Source organism: Varroa destructor, unplaced genomic scaffold (genome assembly GCF_002443255.2).
Source record: "Varroa destructor unplaced genomic scaffold, Vdes_3.0 BEIS01000006.1, whole genome shotgun sequence".
Lineage (NCBI taxonomy): Eukaryota > Metazoa > Arthropoda > Arachnida > Mesostigmata > Varroidae > Varroa > Varroa destructor.
The window spans coordinates 4,772,333-4,784,942 of record NW_019211459.1 but is presented as its reverse complement, the minus strand read 5'-3'; the positions used below and the strand labels follow the sequence as shown (position 1 = coordinate 4,784,942).

At 40.5% G+C, this 12,610-nt stretch overlaps 1 protein-coding gene and 1 long non-coding RNA gene across 6 annotated transcripts in view; both read right to left on the bottom strand.

Annotated features, from left to right (window-relative positions):
• LOC111252966 (E3 ubiquitin-protein ligase ariadne-1-like) overlaps nucleotides 1–7,384 on the bottom strand; it is an 8,558-nt gene extending 1,174 nt beyond the window's left edge. The window contains exons 1-9 of one of the 5 annotated variants that reach the window (XM_022811672.2): nucleotides 7,253–7,384; nucleotides 3,494–3,672; nucleotides 3,162–3,314; nucleotides 2,666–2,896; nucleotides 2,172–2,270; nucleotides 1,795–1,914; nucleotides 1,588–1,668; nucleotides 953–1,482; nucleotides 23–71 (exon numbers count right to left, since the gene is read on the bottom strand). In XM_022811672.2, the coding sequence (XP_022667407.1) occupies nucleotides 23–71; nucleotides 953–1,482; nucleotides 1,588–1,668; nucleotides 1,795–1,914; nucleotides 2,172–2,270; nucleotides 2,666–2,896; nucleotides 3,162–3,314; nucleotides 3,494–3,672; nucleotides 7,253–7,292 (1,482 nt within the window). In that variant the 5' untranslated portion in view covers nucleotides 7,293–7,384. Of the gene's footprint in view, nucleotides 1–22; nucleotides 72–94; nucleotides 767–952; nucleotides 1,483–1,587; nucleotides 1,669–1,794; nucleotides 1,915–2,171; nucleotides 2,271–2,665; nucleotides 2,897–3,161; nucleotides 3,315–3,493; nucleotides 3,673–4,455; nucleotides 4,899–7,252 lie in introns of those variants that run through there. The other 4 variants (XM_086992673.1, XM_022811669.2, XM_022811670.2 and 1 more) reach the window with 4 other exon arrangements.
• On the bottom strand, nucleotides 6,304–7,198 carry LOC147754769 (uncharacterized). Its single transcript, XR_015330054.1, has 2 exons — nucleotides 7,068–7,198; nucleotides 6,304–6,643 (listed from the first exon to the last, which is right to left on the bottom strand). It is a non-coding gene; the product is annotated as an uncharacterized LOC147754769 (long non-coding RNA).
• Nucleotides 7,385–12,610: the final 5,226 nt, after the last annotated feature.

The following is a 12,610-nucleotide window of genomic DNA, read 5'->3' as shown; positions in this document are numbered from 1 at the left end:
CAACATATCTATGGATACCGACCTATCCATAATCCGTTTGACGGTAAAGCTGTTTCTGTCCTTTTAGATTCCTTTAAAAAAGATAGGCGTTAATGGAAAAAGGACAATTTAGGTAAGTGTTGAAAAACCTTTTAATATTAAATGTGTGTTAGTGGAAAAAGGACAATTTAGGTAAGTGTTGAAAAACCTTTTCTATAATATCTGTAAATGATATGTTGGGTAACACCACCGTAGTGTCATTAAATAAAGGTAAAACCACTTATAATTTTCCTATACTTAAATGTGTTTTTCTTTATTATTATCATAGAATAATTCTTTTTGGATAATATGATAGTTACGATAGACGAGCTTACAATAGACGTTACTCTATCGTAAGCTCGTCTGTCGTAAGCTCAGTCAGCTGAGAAAAACGATTTACGTTTATATACCGAAGGCCGATGTTATAGGTCAACGTTTTTTTCAATGTTACCCGCGAGTCTCTTGCTACCAATCGAAAGGTCCTAATGAGAGGAATATTTTAGTTGAAAACGGCAAAAAACAGAAGCGGAAACCTATGACGTAGACCGAAAACACGTTTTCGAAGCAAGAGAATACATCCGCCGGAGTCGATGACAGGCATCTAATGTTGAAAATGGCTAACTGAAGTTAAACGTATGTATTGTCTCTAATGATGTGTGTCCGTCTGTCTTAATATAGGGTCCGTTTTAACGCCGGGTCGGAGTCAGAATTTGACGTTAGCCGATTGTCGGCTTGGCTATGAATGTCGCTGAAAATATAGATTCAAACGGATCCGCAATGAAACTTATTGGGTTTCCGGAGGAACTGCTGTTCCACACGTTCTTTTTAAGATATGGCTTTAATCGTATTTGACGGATAGGAGATAGCGGATATTCAAGGTTCGTGTTTACCGGATCTTTATAGACAATGATACGTACACTTGATTCAGACTCACCTGTATTTGTCCTGGACTTTTTGTTTAATATCGTGAAGATTTTCCGAGGTAATTTCCCGCTCAAGGTATTCACTAAGCGTTTCCGTCGCGCTCTCGAGATCCCGTTGGTTGTCCTCGAAAATGGCGCTTTGATTGTTCCTCGACAAGTAATAGGCAAACACGTACGTATACATGAGCGTTTGCCGACACTGACAGAGTACATCGACAGCTTTCTTCAGAAACTGAACTTCAATCCACGACATGTTGTGTTGTTGCATCTCCTCCATTTTTAGCTTGATTGCCGCGTACAAATTGTTCTCAAATTTCAGGGACTGCATGTGGTTTAAATAGCGGTTACAGTAGAACAAATAGCGTTGTAGAGCTCCCCGCGATTTTTCCTGAGCGTCACGTGCCTTCTTCGCCTCAACCTCGTCGAATCTATTGCAGTTATACCACGACGTGCCATGCGGCTCCCAGGGACCTAGACACACCCAGCAGAAGTCCATTTTGCAGTTTTGGTTCTTACACACCATATGATTGCAGCCGCCATCCTGGAAATACAGCAGAGTTGGTTAGCAAATGCGTACGATATTTTAATACCAATGTCAATAATATGTGCTTCTCGAGGTATACAAGGCGACAGTGGCGCGGATTACCTTTTCAATTGTAACGTAGCACTTTGGGCATTCCTTCGTATTTGCAGCAATCCAATTTGACGTTTCGGAATCATCGTCGCACTAAAGTCGGAACAAACAAATGTCAATTTGATTACCTTAGCTCGTGCACTTCTATCGTAGCCATGCTCACCTTGCTTTGACACGATTCCGTGCCGAACAGCTTTTCCAAGGATGGCCGCCACTTACCTTCTTTTGCCATTTTTTTATTAGGCCACAGCGAACGGGATCGTGCCAATTTTCGCCGCATGCAAAACAAAACGTGTGTCCGCAGTTACAGGTAACGGCGCGAGCCTCCACGTAGCTCACCTATATGACCATGAAAACTGCTGTAATTAAATCACGATACAAGGACAAGGGTAGATTTCCAAAAACACGAAGACGACGAAAGTATTGCAAATAATTATAAAAATATTAATGTAATAATAACGGTTGACGATCACAATGGAGCTTTTCGGTTGCAAGCTGTGCGGAGTAGTACCTTTTTTAGATATTTTATCACAGATATATTGCCAAGCTCTATGCAACCTTTTGCGTAACAAAATGAGATCAGTCATCGTTCCTACCTTAATGGCATTCGTGCACTCAGGTTTTGGACACCACCGTAGAAGTCTGTTGCACTGGACAAAGCTGTTTGTAATTAAGTGCTGATATTTGAGCTTCACCTGTGGAATCAGCGAGCAGGAACGAAAAGTAATTCCTAGATTAACATGTACTATTATGTGGCTGACAGGGTACTTCGAACTTACTTGACAACTGCAAAAATCTTCACAGGCTTTTGCAGTCGTCTCCTATCGTTGGACTTAATAATTACCGTGCAATTTGCGGGCATATATTCATTAAAAATACCAGCCCCCAATAGAAGACAAAATTTAATTAGAAATCGTCAAGGACAGTCGTGAAAACCAAATAACCTGTTACCCTCTTTTTCTTTGTACCTCAAAAAATGTTTCCATAGAGCTTCAGTTCTACCTATAATAATGTTATTAACAAGCGTGCCGCCGGCTTCCGAAACTAATATCAGAGTTTTGGAAAGCTTAGGCATTTTGCATGTACATACCTTCTGATCGGTTATGAGCCGCATTACGGTTTGATCATCTACCAAAATATCGCAGCCGTGCGCTGCACACGAGATCGTCTGCCCGATTCCTTCTTCCATAATTTTCGTTGTAAGATAGTAATTCCAACAATCGGTGCAGAACCGGTGGTCACATGCTAACGCTGCCATCGAACTGCATGGTACGCGCTTCAAGCAGATTTCGCATTCCTCCATTGCTGCTGAAGGCTGCTTCTGAAATTTGACATAAAAAGACAGTTTACAGTTAAACAATCTGCAGCCATACAGGCCTGTAGTAAGTTTATCTTCCACGATTCCATCAATGGCGATATATAAGCATCGTTGCCAAATTAAGTAGCATGAATTCTTGAAAAATGAAGATCTAACCGCATATTTGTAGTGTAGGGAGAAAATACCTGAATAAATCACTGCTGGCAGTACTTTGAAACTTAGAAGCATTGGATGATATGGAAACAAAAGTTTGCATAACTACAATTACCTTATCGGCCAAAGCCGAGCCTTTAAAAGGGTAGACGATGTGAGCCTGCTGAAACAGCGTTTCTTGATCGCCATCGTAGTATTTCTCGTAAAGTTTTTCCAAATCCCATTTAAAGTGGTTGAGCAGAATTCGTGTCATTGTTGGAGGAATCTGCTGAAATGACGATTATTAAACGATTCGAAAATTATCAAAACAAACATCAGGAAAATAAACATTAGGAAAGAAATTAATACTAACTCACTATAGCGTTTTTCTCAAAATAAGCCAGAAAAAAGTTTTCAAACTCGAAACGGTATGTAAAGCTCGTATGATACGATCCTGCTCTGGGTTACCTCTACGATGGTGTTGACCTCCTTTATCGTATCCACCATGTACTTAACGATATCCTCCGTGGAAAGTACGTGGTAAGGCGAGTCTTCATCAGTCCTTCGACCACCAGCAGGAAAGCCACCAGCTCCCAGCGGCTCAGCTTCAAGACCCATGTCTTCATCTTCTCCTGAGGTTTCATTACCTATAATCAAAATATAGAAATATATACTTGTGTCGGAATTCAGCACACTTCAATAATGTAGCTTAGCGGTATAAGGAAAAAAAACGACGGATACTGCAATTTACGGTTTGGCTTGTTGACGAGAAGGCTACAAGGTCAGGCGCAACGTTCCACTGTCTCATACCTCGTGATGACCTACGAAGAGTCAATAATTTCGTAATAGCGGCATTGAAGGTCCTTCATAAATCGAACAAGTCCGTAGATGGAAACAAGGTAATTAACTTGTGATTCATATGCTCAATCTAAAATAGGTTGAGCAAAGGTACTGTGTGATTTGTTAAAATCGGCCGAGGAATTATTCTAGAATATAAATCAATGCAGAAAGAGTGCCCTAATCCGGATATAATAACTACCTTATTAGAAAAAAGCTAGATTACTGCCCATATTCGCAAAGCAGCTTTGCTGTAAATAAGTAAGTAAGGTGACAGACATGTTGAATGCATCCTTCTTGTTCAAAATTTCATACTTACAACAGGTTCTCATTTCAAACAGTTGTTGTCTATGCCATCGACTAATACCGTATCAGATACTTGCTATACTCCTATATTATTTGGAAACATTGTTAACACATTAATTAGGCTCCGAGGCCAGTTTTATTTATAACGATGCGCCTATTTAGTAAATACAGTCCAAAACAATGATTAATATTATTAACTTCCATAATATCCTTCGCAATCGAAATCTCACTGATCTAGGACGTAGGAAATATTTATGGAAACTCAGCCGAAACGTAATAAGACGTACTTGTACAAAAAAAGTACCGAATCATAGCGCCCATTCCGAATAAACGCGTACGCTGTCGGTTGGATTCATACTATGCTTCGAGTGTAAGTAGATGTCAGATCCGTGCTTTGGAATCCCACCTAATTAGCACAGTAATAGCGTTACACCAGGACCAACTGTAGACTTTTATCCATGGACAGTGGCCAACCTTCCATATGCAGACCATGTCGATGCTATTCCTGATTTAACCGATGCTTACAATGTTTGATACTTCTATGAGACATATTCATTACACGCCGAACCACGTTACTCTGCTAATAATCTCTGTTAGCTTATGAAAAAGAGCTGGGAACAAAATCTCGAAGTTTGCGATAAATAACTCGTTTCAAATCTCAGTTTCGTTGTTTGTGTTTAGTTTGCTATCGCTCAGAAGCAATTTCAAGAACATTTCAACTTCATAAAATCGGATTTGAAATTAATATAGATTAATCAGGGCGGATTTTTATGCAGATTCTGACCGCTAACAGATTGCGTTCAGAATTCGGTTTGTGCAGTGCCTCTGATTAGTAGTTGATGTGCATAAGGTACTACGTGAAGGAAATCGTATATAACGAATCGGCTGCCGAAAGCTATTTTTTGTTTAATGCTGGATTTAAAATTATTTTGTTTTCGTTGACTTCACTTAGGACCAGCAAAAGCATCCAAGCGAGGAATTCACCTCGTACTAAACAACGATTGAAACAACTCTCCCTATTATAACTGATCATTATTCACACAGACAAAATGTAATTATCTACATTAGTTGATAAGGATGGCATTGTCTAGCGAAAGAACAAGCACCCTTTAGGCATGAACTTTATTTATTTTTACGTTTGTTATCTTCACAAATTCTAGTAAGTGATCGCAAGGATTGCTCAGCACATCCTGTTTCGAGTTTTGACGTCCGTTAGGCATTCCATCAGACCGGTGGCTCTCAGCACGAGGCGGAGTCTGTCTGTGTCCTCTTTCGAACCTAAACCACAATGTGTTCCTAAGATTAGCAGACAAATACGTTACCCACTACATCCAATAAGCATTATCTCACTGTAGGGTAGTCATAGATGTAGAATTTCTTTTCGTAGCCGTATTGAAGTTACACGCAAGGTACTTCATGCATAGCCACTCCGATAAAGAAATGACGTTACGGTTCACTAGGTAGTTCTAAATTGGATAAGCAGAAGATTCGAAGCTAAGAGAGGCTTGACATTCGTCTTTGCATTAAACACTTCGTCTATATTGTCTCTGTAATGACAAAGTTAAATTACCTCTTAATAGCTTTCTCTGGCGTTTATACCCTTCTCCTTTCTCGGTTCTATCTGTGCAATGTATAGAAATGCTTCGTCTTAATTATGGGCTAGATTTAATACCTAAGCACTGTCTGATCTGCGACAGAGTGATCGATTAATGCTCATATTTCGGCAACACTTGTCAAAGCGTTTTTCCAAAAGAAGAAAGCGACATTACACTCTTGGATTGTTTCGCCTAAAATTGAAATTGCAGGTTCATCACCTACGAGTTTTCCCCCCTGCTTTTTCGATAGTGTCCTGGTTGGTTATAAGGCATGAAAGGAATCATGCCTGCTGTGGCTTTCCAATAAATTGTCATTTTATTTGCCGGCACCGTTTTAGTGCGGTACGATCCACAAGATTTTCAATGAAGTTACATAAACTTTGCGGTAACTATGTGGCTATCATCTAGAGCATGACGTTCAGTTTCCACCCGCACTGTCGGGTACATTCGAGCCTACGGTCATTGATTAGGTATCTCAAAGATCGCATATTTTTGTTGTTGTTCTTCGTCGTCAACAATAATGCAATTAGACAAGCGGTCTAGCCAAAACGAATTTCATTTATTCACCTTTACTGGTAATAGTAGAAATTATATATGCACAGGTTAACAACACACCATCCGAATACCAGGGAGAGTATATAGAATTATTTAACACGCTATGCATACTATAGGTTATACGAATCTGGTTGGGTTGGTAAATTTAAGAGATGTGCGAAATATCCTGAACCTGGTATATAGGAACAACAATTCCCTCTGCATCTGGAGCATTTATATGTATTGTTAGGCTCGTGGAAACCCGGTTGCCCGCAGAGTCTATAGCGAAACGCATGCACAGTGAAGTCACGTGTGTTTAGCCGGTTCGTCTCTTTCCACTCATTACCTTCATCGCACCCAAAGTAAAGACATTTCTTGAGTTATATAAAACTATCGTGTCATCGTCTATTAGAAATACACGTTTTGGGTTCCATTTTTCTACTAAGCTCCCACAGGGCATCTCAATTCCTTGCAAACAATTTCATTCGTGAATTTCTGGGTAACAGCCGATTTAAGCACAAATGATACACTTTATTTGGCAGTTTCGCGCATTACCGGCAGCGCGAATAATTACAGCAATTCGTATTTCCTTCTCGAGCGGTGCTCTGTTGTTCTAAATCGTTGTCTCAAGATTAACTACAATCGGTGGTAATTCCATTTAATTATTATCTAAGAGACAGGGAAGAAGCCAGACTGTTGGAGGAATAGCTCACTGCCTATGCCCTGAGTCATCATCGGAAATAGAATAAACCAAAACAAAGACTAGATACCATTCGCCGCTGTCATTGCCGATCACATGCGCCTGATTCTTCGATCGCCATCAGTCTAGACGATATGTAGCTGGTGAAGACGAGCTGATTTCATTGAACCAGATATATACATATATGTGTGTGTTTGTATGCATCTAAAGATTTTTATGACCCAACCAATACAAGTGCTGATTGTACTGACGTACCTGAATCGACACCAAAACCCAGCTCCTCGTCGCTGTCCATTGTCGACCGTGTGCACGGACGATTGGATTGCTGCCAGTACAGCGTAAGCCGACAATTACATACAACACTCACAATGTACGAAAAAATCAAATTTCTAATCACTGCAGCACATACTTCCGTCACGATGAGGTTTAGCAGACCTATACTCCGTCCTTTTAGGTTTCGCTTACTCTACACGTTGAGGTAGAATTCTTCCTGGTCTAGAATTCGGCTTTCTCGGCATACAGTGTGGTGACAGTGTGAAAATGGTAGTAAGCGGAACGACGAAACTCACCACGCTCCTGACAAACGAATAGCTAAACGATGACAATGACGTTTTTTTTGCCAACGCCAGCAAAAGGTGTTGTTTGTAGACTTTGTATTACACTTGAAGTTACCACAATGTTACCAGCAACATAACCGTGCGATTAATCAAATCCGAACCGCTGTATACACTCAGACGTCAAATTAGCATAATTGTTGTTACACGACTGCTTTCGGGCGACCGGCACTACGACGACGACGACGACGATGACAACGACGACGGCGATGACGACGACGACAACGACGACGACGACAACGACAGACTCTTTTAGGTCAGTATATAAAAACCTCACACTCTTTCGACGCTCATTGTCACCAAAAACGTTGACCACTGGCCACCTAAAGGCCAACAAGCAAGGTTACCTTAGCTGAATATGTTTGTGTATATATATATATATATTTGTATATGTATACAAATACGTATGTGTATGGTTGAACGGTACGGACACACTGCCTCCAGCAATAGGGCCAATACTCGTAGCACTGGCTCAACGCACTTAGTGCCCCTTCCACTAGATCTTTTCTACAAATAATCCTCGTCGCATCAAGGCTGCTATTGTTCGATACCGACTATCATCATCAATACCAACAGCAGCAATACTAGCGAGGCCAGTCAGCAGCTTCCAGGCAATAAGGATCTTCGTCACCGACCCCTCGCTATGTGATTAGGGGCAGTACAGCCGTAAATCCGACCGACTGCCACGGACTGCCAGCTCGAATCAACCATAAGCTCACTAAACACAACGACTTCGCAACAGTAGCAGCAAATATAGTGGCACCGCAGCACCATACCAAACCTAACGTTAAATTTGTGCTGCAATCTTTCTTCTTTACAGCAGCGACGACGGCGGCGGTGGCGGCACTTGCAACAACAGCAGCAGCAGCAACAGCAGCGAGAGCAGGCAGCCGTCCGCAGCGGCACAGCAGCCGGAGTGCTAGTCGTCGTAGACCATAATACTACAATAGTGTAAGCACAGGTTACGTTAAGTGGTACCAGCAGCGCGGACTGCCGGACACCACTGTTCGCCGCCCACTCGCCAACGTTCGTCACAGTTACCACTAACGTTAACGCCACAATACAACGAACTAACCAGGCGAAAACACACAAGTCACTGCTGCCGTTCTGATATGCTGAAGCAGCAGCAGCACAGGGAGACAAAGAGCAGCCTACGCCAGCGGGAACATATCAGCGGTATGCATCTTCCACAGCAGCAGCAGCAGCAGCAGCAGCAGCAGCAGAACAAAACAAAGCCGTCAGCCAGCTATTGCTGTGAGAGCAGTGGCAGTCGCCGCGCAGCCGTCGGTGGCTGAGCCGAGCCGTTGACAAACGCTCCGTTTACTTTTTGAGAAGAGTGCTGTGCTGATATAGAGTAGCGTGTGACGCCGCTGCCTCGGTTTCTGCTGATGCTGTGTTCGCTGCTAGTGTTGCGATTAACAGCCACTACTCGAAAAAAGCAGACGCGGACGACAGACAGGGAAAGCTCTGTCGTGCGTTCGCCTGTTCCGTCAAAGGGATGCTTTCGCCAGACTGCCTAGAGAAGCCAGACGGAGAGATAACGACGGCAAAGCAACTGGCAAGTATGACGATAACAGTGGCAGCGGCGGCTGGCTAGCGCCCGGGGGTAGCAGTAGCCTCTGTTCGAAGTATGATGGCGCCTTTTTGCATCAGAGGGCCGACTCAATACTGGAATGTAGCGCAGCTGGGACGAAAAACGATAAGATTGTTTTTCACGATTTGTCTACTCTCTGCAAATAGAATCACATACGCTTATCGATCAATTTGACTTTTTAAAGGTTATTTGTATAGGACCCGTCAATAGGACCGATGTATTGAGCACTGGTAGACCTATATTTTATAAGTTAACCTTTTGATCGAACGAATATGCTTTATTTGTAAAACGATGATATTAGTTCATGTGCGTTAATATCAAAAGTTGGGATGTTCAGGAAAATTATTTTTACGAAAAAAGGAAGCAAAAAAAAGAGCGAAAATTCACAGTTTACCCTATTCCATATTGTCTCGACCACAAGCATGATATTTGCACCGCTTTGCAGTCAATACAGAAAATGTGTAGTTATTATTCAAATGCTTTATTATTTAGATTAGGTTTTACGTTAAGCACATATATGTTTAACGTAAAACCTATTACTGAACCAATCGGCGATTTTCCACCATTTTAAATGTGTCCTTATGCATTTCTTTGTGATCTAAATAATTTTATAATGTATTGTACTGTTAAGATGATTACGAAAACGTAAGTAACTATATATATATATATATATATATATATAGAAAAATAAATATACTAAAGTCGTAATGAGGAATAGTGGTGACGCAAGTAATGATGCTTGCACGGTTGAGAACTAGAAAAAGCTTGTAAATCGTTTTAACTACGAGCAGCGGTAGTCTACGGAAAAATGATGCTTAAAATGTGTGGACATGGCGGAACGATCGGATCACCGTATACGCTAGCACCGTGTAAAATATATGAAAGATAGCACAGAAGGACAAAGATAACAATGTCTACTGACTATTAATTGTGGATGCTTTGAATGAACAAATAAGAAAAACAGGAGATAATTACAGAGTGAGAAGTTGATTTTCCACTGCTGTTTGTTATCATCAAGACCTTCTGTTGTTGCCAGAGTAAAAGTAACTGGAGAGTTTTCCATCCTCCAAGCTATAATAAACGAATAAAGCGCATAGAAAAATATAGAACTTGAAACATTTGATGAAATAGTCGGTTGAACAGTTGGTGTACAACAATCTAATCCATACATGCATACACCCACACACACATTCACACGGATATACAACAGTCCATATTATAAAACATTTCAACACGCAATATGGTGGAAATAGCTGAATTTACCTTGCCTTCTGACCTCTGGGCCGCTTATTATTGAGGCGTTCATATGACATTTATCGCTACGCGAATTATCCTGCAACTATTGACATAATGAGGCAAAAAACATAATGAAGCTTTCTAAAATAAGGTGAATGGAAAAACACGTGAACTAAATATCATAAACGAATGCGTGAATAAATTATCGTCCTATTTACCATCAACAATCTATTTAAAGACACTACCAATATAATAATAAAACTGAAGGAATACATTGAATGGGATAATTAGACAAATCTCCATATCATCACAATGCTACACTAATAATGGCAATGATTTTGCTACGCGTGCCAAGAATCTCAATGAAAATGTAAGCATGAGTATGTATAGACAGAAGCGGTACCCCAGCCAACCAGATCAAAAAACGACAAAAATCGACTAGGAATGTTGATACGGCAGGAAGAAACGTTATGTGAAGCTCAAAGTCGACAAGCTCGTTACAAAGACTTTTATTTTGAACAGCTTTTATAATCCAAGTATTGTCATGATCAATTGGCTCACACCATTAGTCATTATATGATGGTGAAAACAAAACATCAATGCAATTACTACGAACTGGCTGCAACTTGGAGTCGTGTATTTTTATCCTACTGCCTACGGCTCTTTTCATTGCGTTAATGCTTGTAGCATCGAGGACTTGCCCCACTAGAAACAATCCGGGCCCGGTTTTGCTGAACTCATCTAGGGTTTCTCCGGCAACAAAGTCGTAGGTTAGACTTTTTTATAGTGTCTTTTGATTTGGTTGTGGTACCATGAGGGGTAAGCATGGGGATCGGATGAATAGTTGAGACAACAAGTGGAGGGATTAATGACGAAAGCAAATAAAAACACGTTTGCAGCAGGCAAACTGGAGACTAACTGTGATCCGTTTGTTCTATTATTGCGACGATGTCATCATTTCAAATTATTTGATATTTTACTGTCATTTATTGTATTCGAGCACGATGTGGAACGCGTTTTGAAGCCAGCTGTTATGTTCCTTATGCTGTCCCTCATCTTTGATCATATTATTTTCCTATTATTTTATCATTATTGGAAGCACTAAGAAAACTAACTGTGATGTTGGCTTACGGAGAAAGTCTGCTTCGTTCCGTAGGTCTTCACTGCTTGCCGAAGCGGCTGTTCAGAACAGTCGAAGTCAATAGAAGAATGATCGATGGCGATCTTAAGTGCAAAAACAATCAATCAACAAGTACAGGTTCATCAATTTCCCAATTGATTACATCTCTAAGGTCATCTGTTAATATCAATACTACTTATATATTTTTGTCCCGACTTTAGTTTCTAACATCGTTTCGTGATGTACATTGCATGCTGCTGATAAGCTAAATTGTCAAAGAGCAATTTTTCGTCCGCCTACACAAATTTGGTGCATACTCTGACAGTCAAAAACCAAAATGTCTGACATTATTGGTTATTTCTTTATTAACATATTATTAGCAGGAGCTAAACCGACATTACAAATTAGTAAATCTGACGCTGAGCAGCATTTTTTTACGAAAGTTTTCAGGAGGTATAAATTTAATTTAACGCGAAAGAAATATTACGTTTATCTCTAATTCATGTCAGGATCCATTTTTTTTTGTATTTTCGACTTAATTGTCTCGAAACATTTAATTGCTCTGCTATCAAAATTCAATACCATAAATACCATAATAAATAAACCATAAATAGATGTTTCGTAGCAACTTGGCAAGTTCCGTGTGCTCTTCATCCTTACCTGTCTTATCTGCATTATAAAGATTACTATTATTATCAATTGGAACCTCTTCACTTTTGTAGAAATGTAATAATAATATTACCTTAATAAAGGTAAGAGTGAAGAACTAAAAAGTGCAAACATTTTTCCGCGATTTAGCTGCGTGCGACAGCATTGGCGTTCTTGTTCTAGAATTAGCGCCACCTTCTGGAATAGGAGGTATACACTTCAATGGCGGAGGATAAGGGTGAATGGTGGATAAGCGTGAAAAAAGCAACGAATAGTTCGTCTTCCAAAAAAGTCAGGCCAGATACTACAATCAGTATTTGGCCCCACATAATCATCGGCGACGTTGACCGTGTATTCAAGGACGATCCTGAAGACATCGCTCCCTGTTTTCTGACAATCAG